The sequence below is a fragment of the Tamandua tetradactyla genome, chromosome 4 (assembly GCF_023851605.1).
Source record: "Tamandua tetradactyla isolate mTamTet1 chromosome 4, mTamTet1.pri, whole genome shotgun sequence".
Classification (NCBI taxonomy): Eukaryota; Metazoa; Chordata; class Mammalia; order Pilosa; family Myrmecophagidae; genus Tamandua; species Tamandua tetradactyla.
The window spans coordinates 113,191,206-113,207,750 of NC_135330.1; the positions used below are offsets into that span (position 1 = coordinate 113,191,206).

The 16,545-nt window shown below is 39.6% G+C and overlaps 1 protein-coding gene across 3 annotated transcripts in view; it reads right to left on the reverse strand.

Annotated features, from left to right (window-relative positions):
* The window catches only part of COG3 (component of oligomeric golgi complex 3), a 97,535-nt gene that overhangs the window by 20,816 nt on the left and 60,174 nt on the right, over positions 1-16,545 (reverse strand). For all 3 annotated transcript variants that reach the window (XM_077158278.1, XM_077158277.1, XM_077158279.1), the window contains exons 15-19: positions 14,769-14,893; positions 7,855-7,944; positions 3,419-3,539; positions 930-1,018; positions 688-822 (exon numbers count right to left, since the gene is read on the reverse strand). In XM_077158278.1, coding sequence (XP_077014393.1) covers positions 688-822; positions 930-1,018; positions 3,419-3,539; positions 7,855-7,944; positions 14,769-14,893 — 560 coding nt within the window. The remainder of the gene's footprint in view (positions 1-687; positions 823-929; positions 1,019-3,418; positions 3,540-7,854; positions 7,945-14,768; positions 14,894-16,545) is intronic.

Genomic DNA, 16,545 nt, shown 5'->3' on the forward strand with positions numbered 1-16,545 from the left:
TTCTATCTAATAATACCTAATCTAATAAGTCTGCACGGACAGCAGAAGTTTAAAAAATGAAAATTAATTTTAAGACATTTTAAACATCTTTATAATGCAAGAAAGTCCTTGTTTAGGAGGTTTAAATCTAAAATTGCTTAGGTTGAATCAGGAGTTTCAAAATAGAAATGACCTGATTTTCTCATTGCTGGCATAAGCCAGTTGAATGATTTCAACTAGGAGACAGATTGATTGGCATAAATCCATATATCTGGTGATTAACTATGTAATGATATAAAATCTCCAATTTTCTCAATTATCCATGCAAAATGGAAGGGAACATCAGCTTGTTAAACAAAGAGGGCGGTAAATCCCCCACCTCCGGTCATAGAAACCCTGCTGGGCAGGACTGTCACAGGCAGATAACTGCAATGTGGATAAACAGAAGACAGTTTACCAGGAGTCCACAAGAATCAGCTTTGCAAAATATGCACATTCTCTTTAAAATCTAAAAACTCTACAAACCTATCTAAGAGGCCTCAAACCAAAAAGCTTTCACAACAGGAAACACAGAGATTACCTAGACAGAATCATTAAGACTTGGGCTTACTATCTCCTCCTACCAGAGTCCTCACAAGAGGGTAATTTAAAAAGAAATCCAGAGAAGAATTCAAAATTACTTTAACAAACACACAGCAAAGTCGATACCTTTGTCAGGAACTCCTCCAGCTGCTCTCCAAACAGCTTGGTCTGCTGCTGAATAAACTGCTCACAGGCCGATTTCAAATGACGGTCTACATCTTTTTTAGAGTCAAGATAATGTTCTCTTATCTCAGGAGTACCCTTAAAAAGAAGATGACAATTCCCTCCTGTTTTTGTATGCCTAAAAATTACCACACATAACGAACGTAGTTCATCCCCCACCAACAATGAAACAGACTCCTTCTCACCTCCAACAAGAACTCTATCAGGGCATTGTTGCTATTCAGCCTAAAAAATCTCGGAACAGTCATAGGGTTCAGGATTTTAAATGCCGCATCTGTGAAACAAAATCACTCATCCAGTCAACAGGTACAAATTCAAAAGAAAGCCACTTTCCTGTTTCAGGGAATAACAGACAGTGGCTCTCTACCAACAAAAGGCATTTTCACCAAGTCTCCTCCAGAAAAGTATGAGGGTGAGAAGGGCACCAATGGTGCCTATAGTTCCCACAACTATTTACTTTTCTCCAAGACAGAATTGCAAAATGGCTATTAATCTCAATTATTCACTTATAGAGAAAAGAAAAATGACAGTCTTTTTTTTTTATTTATTTAATTAATACTTAAAATGTTTCACTGCTTTACTTTTAGGGTACTAAAAAGGTTTCCTAAAAAAAAATTCACATACTTACCCAGTTTCTTTGTTAAGATTCTGGCTGGCAGAGAAATTTATTCATTTGAAGCAGAGTGAATAAATTAATGTGTCAGCCAGGAAGAAAACACCATAAGGACATATTTAACCCTTAACCTCTAGACTAACTAGAATCTGTCCAAAGTACCAACTGAGGTCTCATTGATGTTCAAATGCAATAAGATATAACAGTTAGTCATGAGAGGTTAGAGGTTTAAAAGTACAGATAGCAAGTATTATAAAGTGAAAGTAAGGAAAGACCACTTCTTTGTTTTGCTTTGCCAAATTGAAGAAAGCAAAGCTCAAAATGGTTCTGATCCTAGTTTTCAAGTACTCATCACATAAATACTTAGTGCCGTGACACTGGTCTTACTGAAAAAGACCTATCAGAGTCAGTATTCTGCGTAAAGCCTTAGTAATTAACTCTCTGCTTCTACTGTCTTTTTTTCACAAGACAGCTGGAAGATTCAGTTTACAATAAATGGAACAAATTGCATATGCTTCCTAATATTTGGGGACAAACATGCTTTAAACCAATCTTGCCAAAACTTAACAATATTTCATTTTCTCACACCTGTCCCATCACTTAAATAAGGACAGGACACTGAACAGCCTGGTAACTCCAAGGTAAAAGAGCTATTTCTGCACCTCAGACAGAAAAGAAGAAAATCAACCGAAATGGCTGGGAGATGGAACCCTCTGACGAGAATAAGTTGCATTTATTTTTTTAGTTATACATATGTTTTTAATTTTACATATGTATTTGTATGAGTGTATAAAAATATATAATAGATTCATATATATATATGAAATAGATTTATATATATAAAGACCGATTTCCAAAAAGAAAAGGTCACAAAGTATATGCACAGGCTTAACTACCCAAACTCCAGCATTAGAGTACCAAAAGGTACTTTTTGTGGAAAAAAGAAGAGAGTACTAGGAAAAAGAGTAAGCTTGTTTTAATATGGCTCATCACTGTTTCATTTTGACTCTCAGATGAGTTAAATCAAGTCCACTTACAGGATAACAATAATTAGGAAACTAAAAATTTGCTTTCAATTCTCCCAATATATGAGAGAAGTTAACTCATTCCATAAATGGATGGTTTAAGGCATTAGAGCTTTATTCTCTTAGAAATGATTAAGAAAAGATGAAGTTTAGATAAATTTGTAAGCAATTAAGGGAAATGGGGAACATCTATGGTTAAGCCTTCATTGCTTAAGATCAACCAACATCTTGGAAAGTAACCCCTCTGATCTTTTACAAATCATCTCCTGTTAATCCAGTCAGAGACAAAATGTCAAGAAGGATGAATCACCTTTCCCAGGATGATTTAATGTCTATTACCAACTCAAAAACCAAATCTACCCAATTACTTAATAACCACCTCACTTTAAAAAACACCACTTAGGCTTATTTAAGGACCTTAGGCTTCCAAAGCACTTTAACATACATTTTCATTCTTAATGATCTTGATAACCCAGTATCAGACAAGTTGATTATGCTCATTTTATCTACCAGGGAGCTGGGGTAATAAAGCTAAAAGACCTATCCCAGATCACAGAAGAGCCTGGAAATGATGGACAAGGAACAGAATCCAGTTCTTTCAAGCTCTTAGATAAGTACTCTTCCCAGTTTACCCAGCTGGCTTTTCGAATTCTCATGAATTGACAAATTTACCACCTCAATGTTTAAAATCACTCCAATTTAGCTGACATTGTAAATAGTTATTAAACTGATTTTTCAATTTTTTAATTTGTTCTGGTAATATGTGCACAGAGTCTGAGAAGTGACAGTATGTTAAAAGTGGAAGAGTTCAGATAAAGCTCCCTTCATAAAGCAAATACAGCAAGTTAGAAGCAACAAGGATGCTGACAGCTCAGCTTAATGTGACAGCTCAGTTTACTAAGAACAAGTAACATGATCAGCAAGCAAAACATGCAAAATAAAATTGCAGATGAACATAAAATAAACCTATAACCTGTACTGACATATCTGGACAGGCCAAACACACCAAAGTGTGTCAGCCAGAACAATGAAGTACCTCTAGTTTTCTTGAGGTCCAGGGAAATTTCCTTAATGGTGAATTCAGTGTGAAATGGAGCAATTTGTTCACGAAGAATCAAAAGGTGCTTAATTAAGAAAAGTTGTCCATCAATCTGAGTCTAAATTTGTAAAACAGAAACAAATGGATATTATCACAGACCAAATAAAAATATAAGTAAACACAACACTTGATCAATGTGCTAACCAACCTATGTTCATGGCCCTTAATCTAACTTTATAGTACTAATACTTTGTTGTACAATAAACATTGCCCATACATTAAGAATTATCTGGAAATATCTTGCTTCAAGCTCTTATTAACCCTGTCACCTACTCTACTGAGTAAATTCAGGAAAGCACATCAGACAAAAGGCAGCATAACAACAGAGAAGTTCCCCATCTGGGGAATTCCTGATATTCTTGCAAGCAGTGGAGACAACCAATTCAATAGGCTGAGCCCCTGATCTTGGGGCTCACCCTATGAAACTTATTCCTGCAAAGGAGAAGCTAAAACTACTTATATTTATGCCTAAGAGTCACCCCCAGAGACTTCTTTTGTTGCTCAGAAGTGACCTCTTTCTCTAGGCCAACTCGGGAGGTGAACTCACTGTACTCCCCCCTACTTGGGACATGATTCCCAAGGATATAAATCTCCCTGGCAACATGGGACAGAAATCCTGGGGATGAGCCAGGGCCAAACATTATGGGATTAAAAAAGCCTTCTTGTCCAAAAGGGGAAAGAGAGAAATGAGACAAAATGAAGTTTCAGTGGCTCAGAAATTTCAAATAGAGCTGAGAGGTTATCCTGGAGGTTATTCTCATGCATTACATTGATATCCCTTTTTTAGTTTATGGTGTATTGGAGTGGCTAGAGGAAAATACCTGAAATGTTGAACTGTATTCCAGTAGCCTTGATTCTTGAAGATGATTTACAAGGTGACAGTGTAATTGTGAAAACCTTATGTCTGATGCTCCTTTTATTCAGGATATGGACAGATGAGTAAAAAAATAAGGACAAAAAAATAAAGGGGAGGTAAGGGGTTAAAAGAAAATTGGGTAGATTGAAATGCTAGTGGTCAATGAGAGGGAGGGTAAGGGATATGGGATGGATAGTTTTTTTCTTCTGTCTTTTTATTTCTTTTTCTGGAGTGATGCAAATGCTCTACAAATGATCATAATGATGAATACACGCCCCCAAAAATAAAAATAAATTTTAAAAAAAGAGAAAGAAGTCAAGTCTATCGCAATTTGGTATAGAAGTAGAAGAGGTGAGGCAGGCTAGCATCATCATGAAACAGGAAGGAAAGAAAACTCAAAGCCTGAGCAAGATTCTGACCTCTCACAGTTTCTAAGTTTCTCTTCAGGATCATAACTTTCACTATTTAACCTAAAATGGCTTCAATATCCAGAATATAACATCAGAAATACTACTCATAGTTACACAAAAGTACAAAAGGAGCCTCCAAATGTAAAATGATGTGAGATTCCCATTTTAAATTATCCTGCCACACATAGAGCACTGACTACTTATATACCCAAGGGTCACTGCCTCTCCTTTTGCCCTAAATGGATCTATCCACAATAGTCTTGTGATTCAAGCCGAATTCTCAACATTCTGGCCTAGTCCACAATTAGTGAACAATCACAGTTCTCATTTTAGGAAAACTGTCTGTATAATAAAAGCAACATTGTGTTTGCTTCTTCTTACTGTTATTCAAGACAAAATTTTATTTTGAAACATTTCTCATGAAATAATACTTATTAGGAAAAGAGTAATAGTCCTTCAGTAAGCAAAACAAACTTCAAAGGGACTTCTAAACAAAGAGACTCTTCCCTGGTCTCTCTCTAGCTTCCTTTTATCAATATGAGTGATATGATGAACACTCACTTTGCACTTTCAAACACAGAATATCAGATAAGTAAGAAATGCTACATATTTTAAGTACTGGCTCTATTTTTAAAAGAAATAACAACTTCAATGGGGAAAAATTGTAATAAAGATTTGACTTGCTTTATTAAAGCAGTTATAATCTACCAAACAGTATCATGTTAATTTACTGACAATTGTTAAATAGCACAGTGCTGAACACATACTTGCACTCATTTTTTATGTACACTACTACAATTTATTGCCTTAAAAAACTAGAAACGTCTCTCAGACATGAAGCCATTTTCACTGATCACTTTTAAAAAGCTAAAAGGTGGGTACACAGGTGGTTCAGTGGTAGAATGCTCGCCTTCCATGTGGGAGACCCGGGTTCTATTCCTAGACCATGTTCCCCCCCCCACCCCCCACCCCAAAAAAAGCTAAAAGGCAACAGTAAGTACATAAACTCAGCCGTGAAAATAAAAAAGCCAATGCTTAGCAGTCTGAGTTGAGGGCTTCCTCATCTATACTTAATTAAAATTAAAATTAAAAGAGGATGGCCTACAAGGTTTTCACAAACACGATCCCATTGTACAAGCTATATAGTTATACAATTGTCTTCAAGAATCAAGCCTACTGGATTTCAGTTCACAGTTTCAGGTATTTCCTTCTAGCTTTTCTAATCCACTAAAAACTAAAGAAGGTTAACTATATAAGGCATAAGAATCACCTCCAGAATCACCTCTTAACTTTATTTGAAATCTCTCGGTCACTAAAACTTTATTTTGTTTCATTTTTCTTCCCCCTTTTGGCCAAGAAGGCTTTCTCAATCCCAGGATGCCAGGGCCAGGGTCATTCCTGGGAGTCATGTCCCACGTAGTAGGAAGGACAGTGAGTTTACCTGCCAAGCTGAGTTAGAGAGAGAGAGGGCAACAGCTTTTTTTTATTTAATCATCTTTGAAACTGGTTCAGGTAGCTCCCATACACATCCTAATTACTTACTCTCCAGCATTTCTTGGTTGGGCACTGATTCCTTAAAGCTTTTCAAATACTTCTTTCAGGAGTGGTTTCCTTAAATATTAATCCCCAAACTTGGGCTTTAATAAATAACAAATGCCAAAAAAAAAAAGAGGATGGCCTACAAGTAATAAGGACAAAATAATGAATAATCTAAAGGCTCTTCAGTCCTTCCTTTAAAAAGAGGTCAATGGTGTAAAAGGACATAGTCATAAGAGTTTTTTTTATTAGGTCATTTCCCCTCTCCTGATCATTTAGGAAATACATGCTCATTGTAGAAAAACTGGAAAACGAAGTATAGGGAACAAGGAGAAACCACCCATAGTCACCTAAAAGTTTTCACTGTTACATCGTTTGTTCAATGCATTTTTTTTTACATAAAGTCAAACTGTATATCTGATTTATAGCCTATAGGGTTTTTTTTATCTTAACATATTCAAGTTAAAATTTATTGTTTCATTTTAGAAACTTAACAGCAGTGTAAAATTCCACTGTATGGAATGTGTCAAGATTATTTAACTGTTTCCCTAACATCAGATGTGCTTCCCAGTTTTTACCTGTTATAAAAAAATGTGAGAGCTGTTTTAAAGATTACTTAGCTCAGATTTGGAAATACATTTTAAAGATTTAAATCTGCCTGTCTATAATGTAATTTTCTGTCTTCTTCTAATTTTCATAGCAAAATCTCATTCCAACTCTCCACGCCACAAAGAAGATGCAGCAATCATAAATAAAGGTAGAGCTTTTTCTAGGAACAGGATCCCAAATCTTTTTGTGGGGAGATCTTTTTTTATTCCATTTTTTTAATCTAAAGCTTTGAGATTAGATATCAAGTTAATAAATCTGAAAATCCAGAAAGGTTCACAAGGTTTAAACACTCCAAATAATGAAATTTTGGCCAGAAACAGGCCCCACAGCTCCTTCCCTGTAGGCAACAGGCTTAAAACAAACAACAAAGGTGGTAAGTTAAGCAAAGCAACACTTTCAACAACGCTTCTTGGGGGAAAAAATACATATATCAAAGGTCATGTCAGAAGTACATGTTTTCAGCTCCAAATCCTTTCTTGATTAAAAACTATAAGCCACGAAGGAGTCACGCAACTACTTCTCCTCACATACCCAAAGGGTCACAAAATTGACTAGCTGGTTTCCTCTAGGTGGGGCTGTTCATACCAGTTAAAACATCTTTGTAGGGAAATTACAAATTGCTACTTTCCTTTGAAAACACTCTCAGGTATTCCAGGGAAACTACAGTCCACTGTTTCTGCAGTTGCCAAGACTATAGAAAGCAGTCTTTATCCTACAGAACTTATAACTTAAATACCATTTCTGGCACTTTAGCAAAGTTGGCACTCTCATACATAGTACAATCTCTATTTAAGTTAGCATATCTAATGATATACTAGCTTCTCTCAAAGGGCCTCAAAATGAAGTCACATTAAACAAATCCTACTGCCAAAATGGCTGTAAGCGTCTGTTTCTACAAATAAAGTGCTCTATCACACAATATTATTATGGGTAATAAGAGTGCACCTAACGCTTCATCAAACCTTGTTTTTGCTGATAGACTCTGATGCTCCCAGTAACGACAGGATGCAGGCAGACAATGCTTCCTGTGACAATCCTTGGAAAACTGCCCTCTGGTGGAGTAAAAGAGAAGTATCAGGCCAAAACATCCACAAAACAAAGGGAAAAGACTGAGAATACAGTGAACACTGAATGCTTGTTTGTCCTCCTCTGTTGAGTAACTTTATTCCTGGACTTTACTAATTGCATGCAAATTTTCCAGACCAGCACACTGTTTTGCAATCTGCACTCATTTCTTGAAACAGTCATGTGACTTCAACAACTATACATGAGTACCTAAATCATGCCAGGCCCCGTGGCAGATGCTGGGAAGCAAGGCAGACGCAGCTCTAACTCCATGGAACCCTCACGCCAACATGATCTCATGCTGCAGGACTGTTTTTTAAATCTCTACAACCAACTTTAAAACAAGTAAATTCACTTCTAAAACTTTATTACAAGTAATCAATTAGGACGGTCTTCCAAGACTCATGCACATGGCTCTTCCTCACAGTATTATTTAAAACAGCAAAAACTGGACATAATTTAAATGCTCAGTGATAGAGAGCTGACAAAACACTAGCAGAGGATCTCAATTATGAATACCGCAGTTACTATAAGAAAAAAATCAGGTTATGAAATTGTGTGTGAAGTATGATTTTCAATTTAATTCTCTATTTCCCTATCTTCTGAGAAGGTGTGGCATGTCGGTCTGGGCAAGATCTTCTGACAGACTACTCACATCCCTCTTGCTCTCCATTCTACCCAAGACAGAACTCCAATGAATGGATCTGAAATGAATTATTAGGTCAGAGCCCTGGGCCCTGGTCTTTTACTTGATGCTGCTCTATTTTGTTTTATTTCTCTCTCCTTTGTTTCCTATGAGGTGACTAGAGATCAGGGCTGCCTCCTTCTGGGACCCTGGCCCTGCTTTAGGAAGGTTAAGTTGGGCAGCCTAGACCTTCTCTTTCCCCTGCTCAGCCTTAATGTACTTTTCACTGGGTTTGGCTTGACTCACTTTAAGTATAGGGTAAAAAGGGATAAGATTTGCATGTGAGCTAGGTATAAATAGACAGGCCTAAGGCAGAAGACAAAAACAAATAGAGGGACCTTGGGCCTATCTAGACTATGCCTAAAATCCCCAACAGAGACTTACTAGGCTCTGTGATGACAATGGGTTCTGGCTGGAATATACTGCTGGCATGTTTCCTTTGGGATCCCAGGTCCATTTTAGGAAATTTCTGAATCTCAGCCTGATACCAACATTCAATACACCTAATGGAGAGCCTGGGAAAGAAGAAATACCAGATGTCCAAATCTCCCTCTGGGCAGAAAGGCTGATACACTTACTAACTCTGTACAGGTGTTGGGGCCTGACCCCTAAAAATTCCAGAAATAGGCAAAGGGTACATCTGGTTGAATTTCAAAATCTCCACGCACCAACCCCAGCCACTATGCAGTTTGCCACAGACAGAGGAGTAGCCCAATGACACAAATGTGCACCATGTTCAGTCACATGAGTCCAAGGCACAAACAGCTCTACAGCAGGAGGGACAGTGCAGACGTCTCCTGACCACAGTCTTAAGAAGCAATTGCCTCTGGACAATGGGCTGTTGCCTTTAATCATGTTTCTCTTAATACACAGCTGAGATTCTAACAATCAATTTAATAAATTTAAAAATGGTGCCTAAAAGGAGACCATAATTATGATGCAATGATCCTCAGTCAGACTATATCACTGCTCAGGAGAGCAGGAGTTTGCTGGAGAGACTCTGATGACTTTCTTCCCTACCAACTATGAATCATGTCTTCCACCTCTGTAATTAAGGCCTGAAATACATGGCAGGCAACAAGACTTGAGATAATGAAACAAATGAGGCCATATATCCTCTTGGTGAAGTTAGAAAAAATACACATGCTGATCTCCCATTTGTATATGCAAAAAAAGTTATTCTGGAAATAGATAGATTGAAGATGTTCACCAAGTCAAGGTATTGCCCATTTTTTTGAAATATTGTATTTTAATTAAAAACAAAATGAATTAAAACCACCACAAATATTTTGCTTCAGCAGTACACCACAAAGAAATAAATGTGGACAAATCTGATCTTGCAGGGAATGATAATGATATCCTTAACCAGAGCGCTTCAAATTACTGTTAATTGAAATCAGTACAGTCCAAGTCAGTGTTAAAAAAAGGTGCTGCTACTTTCAGCAAACTAACTTAGTTACTCCAATTGCTTCAAAAAGATACAGTCTTTTTACCCCCTGTTTTCCTTTTAATTTTATCATGGTAAAATATATATAACATGACATTTGCCATTTTAACTGCTTCTTTAGTGTACAACTCAGTGGCATTAATTACGTTCACAATACTGTGCTCCCCCAAGTCCTTTTTTTCTGTCTTAAACTCTTCATTTTGAAATTACTTACAACTTACAAGGACAGTTGGAAAAATAATATAAAATCCATACAAAGAACTCCAACATAACCCTGCAAAGACCCCAAATCCACCGATTTTAACATTTTGTCACATTTGCTATATCATTCTCTCTCTCCATCTATTTATACCTACATAGCTACCTATCTGTCCATCTGTCTATTTTTCTATCCATTTATCATTTTTCTAAATACTTGAGTGTACGTTATATACATCATGCTCCCTGAACTCTTAATACGCACATTTTCTAAGAACTAAGACATTCACTTATGTAACCATCCTAAGTGCAGTTCCAAGTCCTTCTGCTGCCACTTTTTTTTTTTAACAGACCAGAGACTCTCTGTGGCGGAGAGGACAGGTAGGCACATAGATTACCAGTTCCATCTGCTGGGCTAGCCCCAAGCTCAAGGTTGTGCTCCAGAGGTTGTGCTCAGGGGAAAAGAGATGGCAGGACAAGGCAAATCTACAGCCTCTCTCCCCTTTCTCTCCCCAGGGCTCTGGGTCCTTAGCCATCCTTGGCTTTCTTCTCTTTCAGCTCTGCTGTGGATTCTCTGGAACCACAAAGTCCCCTGCAAAAGGGGCAAGGCTGGCCTCTAGAGGCAGCTGTCTGCCTGCCTCAGGTAGAGTTGGTGATTCCAGCAGAAAGTTAGGCCCACAACCTGCCCACCCTAGCCCCAGGAAAAGCCACCAGGACGGAAGAACCCTGGGGAGACAGGAGGGTGGGCGGCAGTCCACAGGCTCTGGGAGCCAAGCTAGCCAAGGAGATTTTCCACAGAAGATTTCCAAGTAGATTTTCCAGCCTAGAGAGAGGCTGAGGCAGGGGCTCTGTGCCAGCGCAGAGTACTGGCCAGGACCAGCCCTCCTATACCTTGTCTGCCAGCATGAGAGACATACATAGTAGGAGGTTCCAGTCCTTGCCTGCCAAGCTGCAGCCCACTGGTCCAGAGCAAATCTCTGGCCTCAACGAGGCCAGTCAGAACCCTGGCCTAGCTGGGGTTGAGTCTGAAAGTGGGAAAGGCAGTTCACATGAAGGAAACTGCTGGAAGTACATGGTGAAGGGTGCACTGGGCTTCTCTGAGCTGGGTTCTGCAGCCTTTCCCTGGTGGCCATCATGACACCCACAGGTTCACATGTGCATAGGCGAGAGCCTGCCAATCCAAACAACAATGGCCTCAGATTTAGTAATGTCTGTTGTGAAACTGCCCAAAGTGGAGAACGCTCACAGTGCAATGGAAGTCTTTAAAACCCACTCTCACTATCCATGTTCCTTGGTGTTTGTGGCTGCACCAAGCCCCCCTTTCCTGAGGATTCCAAGTTCTCTGGTCTCACAGGGCCTTCCTGCCCCCTCTTCCCTCCACAGCTCAGCTTTCCTATGTGGACTTCTGAGGCCCCTCCAGCTTCCTGCGACTTCATGTCCCCATCAACAAGGCTCCAGCCAGCAAGAGTTCCTCTCCCAAGAAATGAGGAAATAAAGGGCCTACTGACACTTGAATGACTTTCCCTTTCAACGAATCAGTCACTGACCATGCAAGAGTTTTCACTCATGTCTCAACCTTGGAAGTTCCCTAATATGCATTCTCCCTTCTGTCCCTATTAGCAGAACTCTTTGGGCTTTAGCCTTGGCAGCTAGGAACTGGAGACATGACTAAGTCCCAGGAATGGGGGTGGTAATCTGGGAAGTATAAAACAAGTGCCACTTGGCCTTAAAATTCCTGGCATGAGGGTGGGCTACAGTGGCTCAGCAGGCAGAGTTTCACCTGCCATGCCAGAGACCCAGGTTCGATTTCCAGTGCCTGCCCATGAGAAAAAAAATATTCCTGGCATACATATCTCCCCTCTCTTCTTCCTCTGCCCTTGATCTCTCCCAGGGCTTTGGAGGTGATGGGCTGACCATGGTAACCACGAGCAAGCCAATGTCCTTGGGGGATAATCTTGGGGGCAAAGCCACCTGCCTACCTCTAAACCAGGGGTCTAAACACAAATGGACAGGGCTGTACTGCAGTAAAACTTTATTTACAAAAATAGGCAGCTAGATGTGGCCCAGAGGCTCCAGTTTGTTAACTCCTGATCTAGACTGTTGTGTGAGGGAAATAAGTCTCTATCTTGTTTTAGTCTACTATATTCTGGAATCTCTTTGTTAAGCAGTTTAGCCCATCCGGGACAGACAGAGGGACAGCCCAGGTGTGACCCTGAGGGGGGCTTGGATCAAGACTTCATTCGCAAATGAGCAGCTCCCTCTGGGCCTGCGGGTGGTCCTGTGGCACCCTGTCCCATGTGTCCCCTCGCTGTGCTGTTTCACTGTCTTCCCTGCAGTCTCAGGGTCCCAACTGCCCCCAGCCTGGCAATGCTCACCTCTGCCTGCCTCCCCTTCTCTTTCTTCTCCCTCTACTTCATCCCTGCCATCTTGCAGACTTAGGGGACAGGGCTGAGAAGAGGCAGGCATCTCTACCTAGGCCTCTGTGCCAGTTTGAATCTGTGGTGCACCTCAGAAAAACCATGTCCTTTAATCCTCATTCAGTATTGATGGATGGAAGCTCTTTTTTTTTTTTTTTTTTAACATGGGCAGGCACCAGGAATCAAACCCGGGTCCTCGGGCATGGCAGGCAAGCACTCTTACCTGCTGAACCACCGTGACCCACCTGGGTGGAAGCTTTTTGATTATCCATGGAGATGTATGACCCACCTAACTGTGGGTATTAACCTTTTTTTTTTTTTTCTCTCATGGGCAGGCACTGGGAATCGAACCCAGATCTCTGGCATGGCAGGCAAGAACTCTACCTGCTGAGCCACTGTGGCCCGCCCTTAACCTTTGATTAGAGGGAGCTGTGACTCCACCCATTTCAGGTGAGCCTTGATTAATGTACTGGAATCCTTTAAAAGAGGAAACATCTTCAAAAAAAAAGCTTCAGAGCCACGAGAACCAAGAGAGCCCACACAGCCAGAGACCTTTGGAGATAAAGAAGGAATATACCCCCGGGAGAGCTTCATGAAACAAGAAGCCTGGAAAGCTAGCAGACTTTACCATGTTCACCACGTGTCTTTCCAGTTGAGAAAGAAACCCTGAACTTCATCAGCCTTTCTTGAGTGAAGATAACCTCCTGCTGGTGCCTTAATTTGGACATTTTTATAGACTTGCTTTAATTTGGACATTTTCATGGACTTAGAACTGTAAACTTGCAACTTAATAAATTCCCCCTTTTGAAAGCCATTCAGTTTCTGTTATATCACATTCCAGCAGGGCCCCGTAGCACCTTATCCCATGCATCCCCTCGCTGCTGCTCCACTGTCTTCCCTGCGCAGTCTCAGGATCCCAACTGCCCCCAGCCTGGTAATGCTCACCTCTCCCCACATCCCCTTCTCTTTCTTCAGCTCTTTCCTGCCATCTTGCAGTCTTAGGGCACAGGGCTGAGGCAAGGCAGACATCTCTGCCTAGGCCTTCTTGTGGCCTCCCATGACATCTCAGTCTCATGACAACCCATCACAGCTGAATATCCAACAAGTCAGTCTCTTCAGCTGTCTGGACTCTCTGAAACCCTCTGCTTTCCTTTTTTCTTTAAATAGACCCTAACTTGCACTGATTATATTTTTCTTGTGTATCGTCCCACTTTCAACACCTTGCAATGTTAACATTCATTTGTTCTCCCTCATGCAAAAACATTCTTATATTTGGACATTTAATTACCATCATTGTCCACTCAAGGCATTCCAAAGTTATACCATCTCAGACTTTATCCTCTATCTTCCTTTCTGGTGTTATACATGCCCCCAGCCCTTCTCCCTTAGCCATACTCACATTCAGCTTTATTTAGTGTACTTAAATTATTGTGCTACCATCAGACAGTATTGTGCTAAACATTCCAAAACAGATGTAGTTTTAATTCTACTTGTTAAGGGTTCCGATTCAAATTGAGTGCAAAATGAAATTAAAATAGTTGCTGTTTATTATACCTTTGTCACACTGAGCATATCACTTAACCTTCCTGCAGCCCATTTTCCTCATCAGTAAACTAAGGCAGATGAATTAATCGGTAGTTTTAAATGTATTAGCGGTCATGGACTCTTTTGAGAATTGATGAAAGCTATATTCCTTCTCCTTTAAAAGACACAAATACAAACATACATATAACATTTTATCCACAATTTCAATGTGTTCATAGACTCCTCAAAGCCATCAGTGAATTCTACTGGTCTACAGAATACACAGATCAAGAAGCCCTAAACTAGACAGACCTTAAAGTTACCTCTATATTTAAAAATATTTTACCAAGATAAAATTAAAACAAAAAAAAATTTTTCAAAGGGCATGCAATTTAAAGTCAAGGTAGGGCAGGCCACGGTGGCTCACTAGGCAAGAACGCTTGCCTGCCATGCCAGAGGATCGGGGTTCGATTCCCGGTGCCTGCCCATGTAAAAATAAATAAATAAATAAAGTCAAGGTACAAAAGTTTACACACATACATCTATGCATCTGTATAATTTGGAGAGGCAGACAAGAGTTCTCCGAACTGTAGGATACCACATTCCATGAAGATCTGCTGGAGAAATTGTGGTCTGTGGTCTAGGATTGAGGGATTCTGTTGAACCTAAAACCCAAAAGGAAAAGATACATTTCACACTTGTAGATGTTTGTCTTAAAATAATTTACATGACAACTATAAACTGTTTGTTCTCCTTAGCTAGCAATAGCTTGAAGGTATCATTTTTTTCTAGTCCTTTAACCAAGAATGTCATAAAAATCTAAATCAGTGAAAGGTACAGGGTACAGACAGAAATCTTTGTAAGGGAATCACCATCACTTTGAGTTCAAAAAGCCAGATTTCAAATGGCCCATGAAAGTGGAGCTGGTATAATATACATTTTGGGGGACTAGTAGGGAATCTAAATATGGATGGGGCATTAGAAATTAGAAAACTTTATTAGTGTATTATGGTTTATCATATTAAGAGATGCTCTTATTTTCTGTACAGATACTGAAGAACTTAAGGATAAAGTGGCAATGATGTCTATAGTTTACATAAAACGATTAGTGAAAAAAAAAATATATATATATAATTTGATGGAATATCTACATTCTATCTACAGAATCCAGGTAGTGGGGTATGGGAGTTTATAGCATCATTTTTTTCTACTTTCTGTACATCTGAAATTTTTCCAAAAATAAAAGTATATCCATGATATACTGGTAACAACACAAAAACAAGTACAGAACAATAAGAAAAAGTAATTCTTTTCTTTCGTTCTTTTTTTTTTTTTTTTTAACATCTAGCTCTCTGAATGCTTAGAACAACCTAGAGGTTGTGGAGTAGATTTATGGGGGAAAAGGCAAGGGGAAGGCCGAGAGTTTGTGCTTTCACTTTATAGTTCTGTAAGCTTTTGGAAAAGGCACATATTCATACAATTTGTAAAAGCTCTTTCAATGGACCCTTAAACTTTAAGTTAAGATACTTACTTGATATTCAGTTTCTTAAAGATAAAGAAAAAACTAGACAAATTATACCAAAGAATATTTAGGAGATTAAGTATCTACAGAATTTTGCCAAGGATGATGATACTACAGGATAACTCCTTCAAAACAGAGCCAAAAGGGTACTCCCAAATACAAGTTTTGTCAACTAAATGCATAAATATTGTAAAGCCAGAAGTCAGCTTGATCTTCTATTGATTTACTTTCCTGCTTAATCAATAGTTGACTGGGGAAAAGTTTAATTACATAGCACACCACCAAGAGAAAATTCCTACCTGGCTGCCAATTCTGAGGAGCAGAGCAAAACCTGGAAACACAGCTTTGCTACAGTCCCCAGGCATGTCTCCCCCATCACCCTTGGTAAGCTTCGCCTCCCCTCCTCACCTACTGTCCAGAGAAAATAAAGACTATCCTTCTTGAAGGTACTGATTGTTTGGCCCCTCCACCAACCTGCCCTGGCGCCTAGTGCTGCCATATGAGCATCACGTCACTGAAAGCCCTCTTCCGGGGAGGCTTCTTATTCTTTCACCTCAACGTACCTTGGAACCAGGAAAAGTGATTATTTGCCCCCCGTGCACCTGACTCAGATACTGATTTCTACTCCAAATTCTATCACCATTCTCAGTGGCATCAATAACTGTATGGGTGACCCACTTGACTCCGTAAAGGTCCTTGACCTTCTCAACTCCAAAGGCCTTCACTTCCATCCTTACACCCCCTAACCCACACAGAGACTACTTATCACTATTTCAAACTACTCCACCTCTTAAG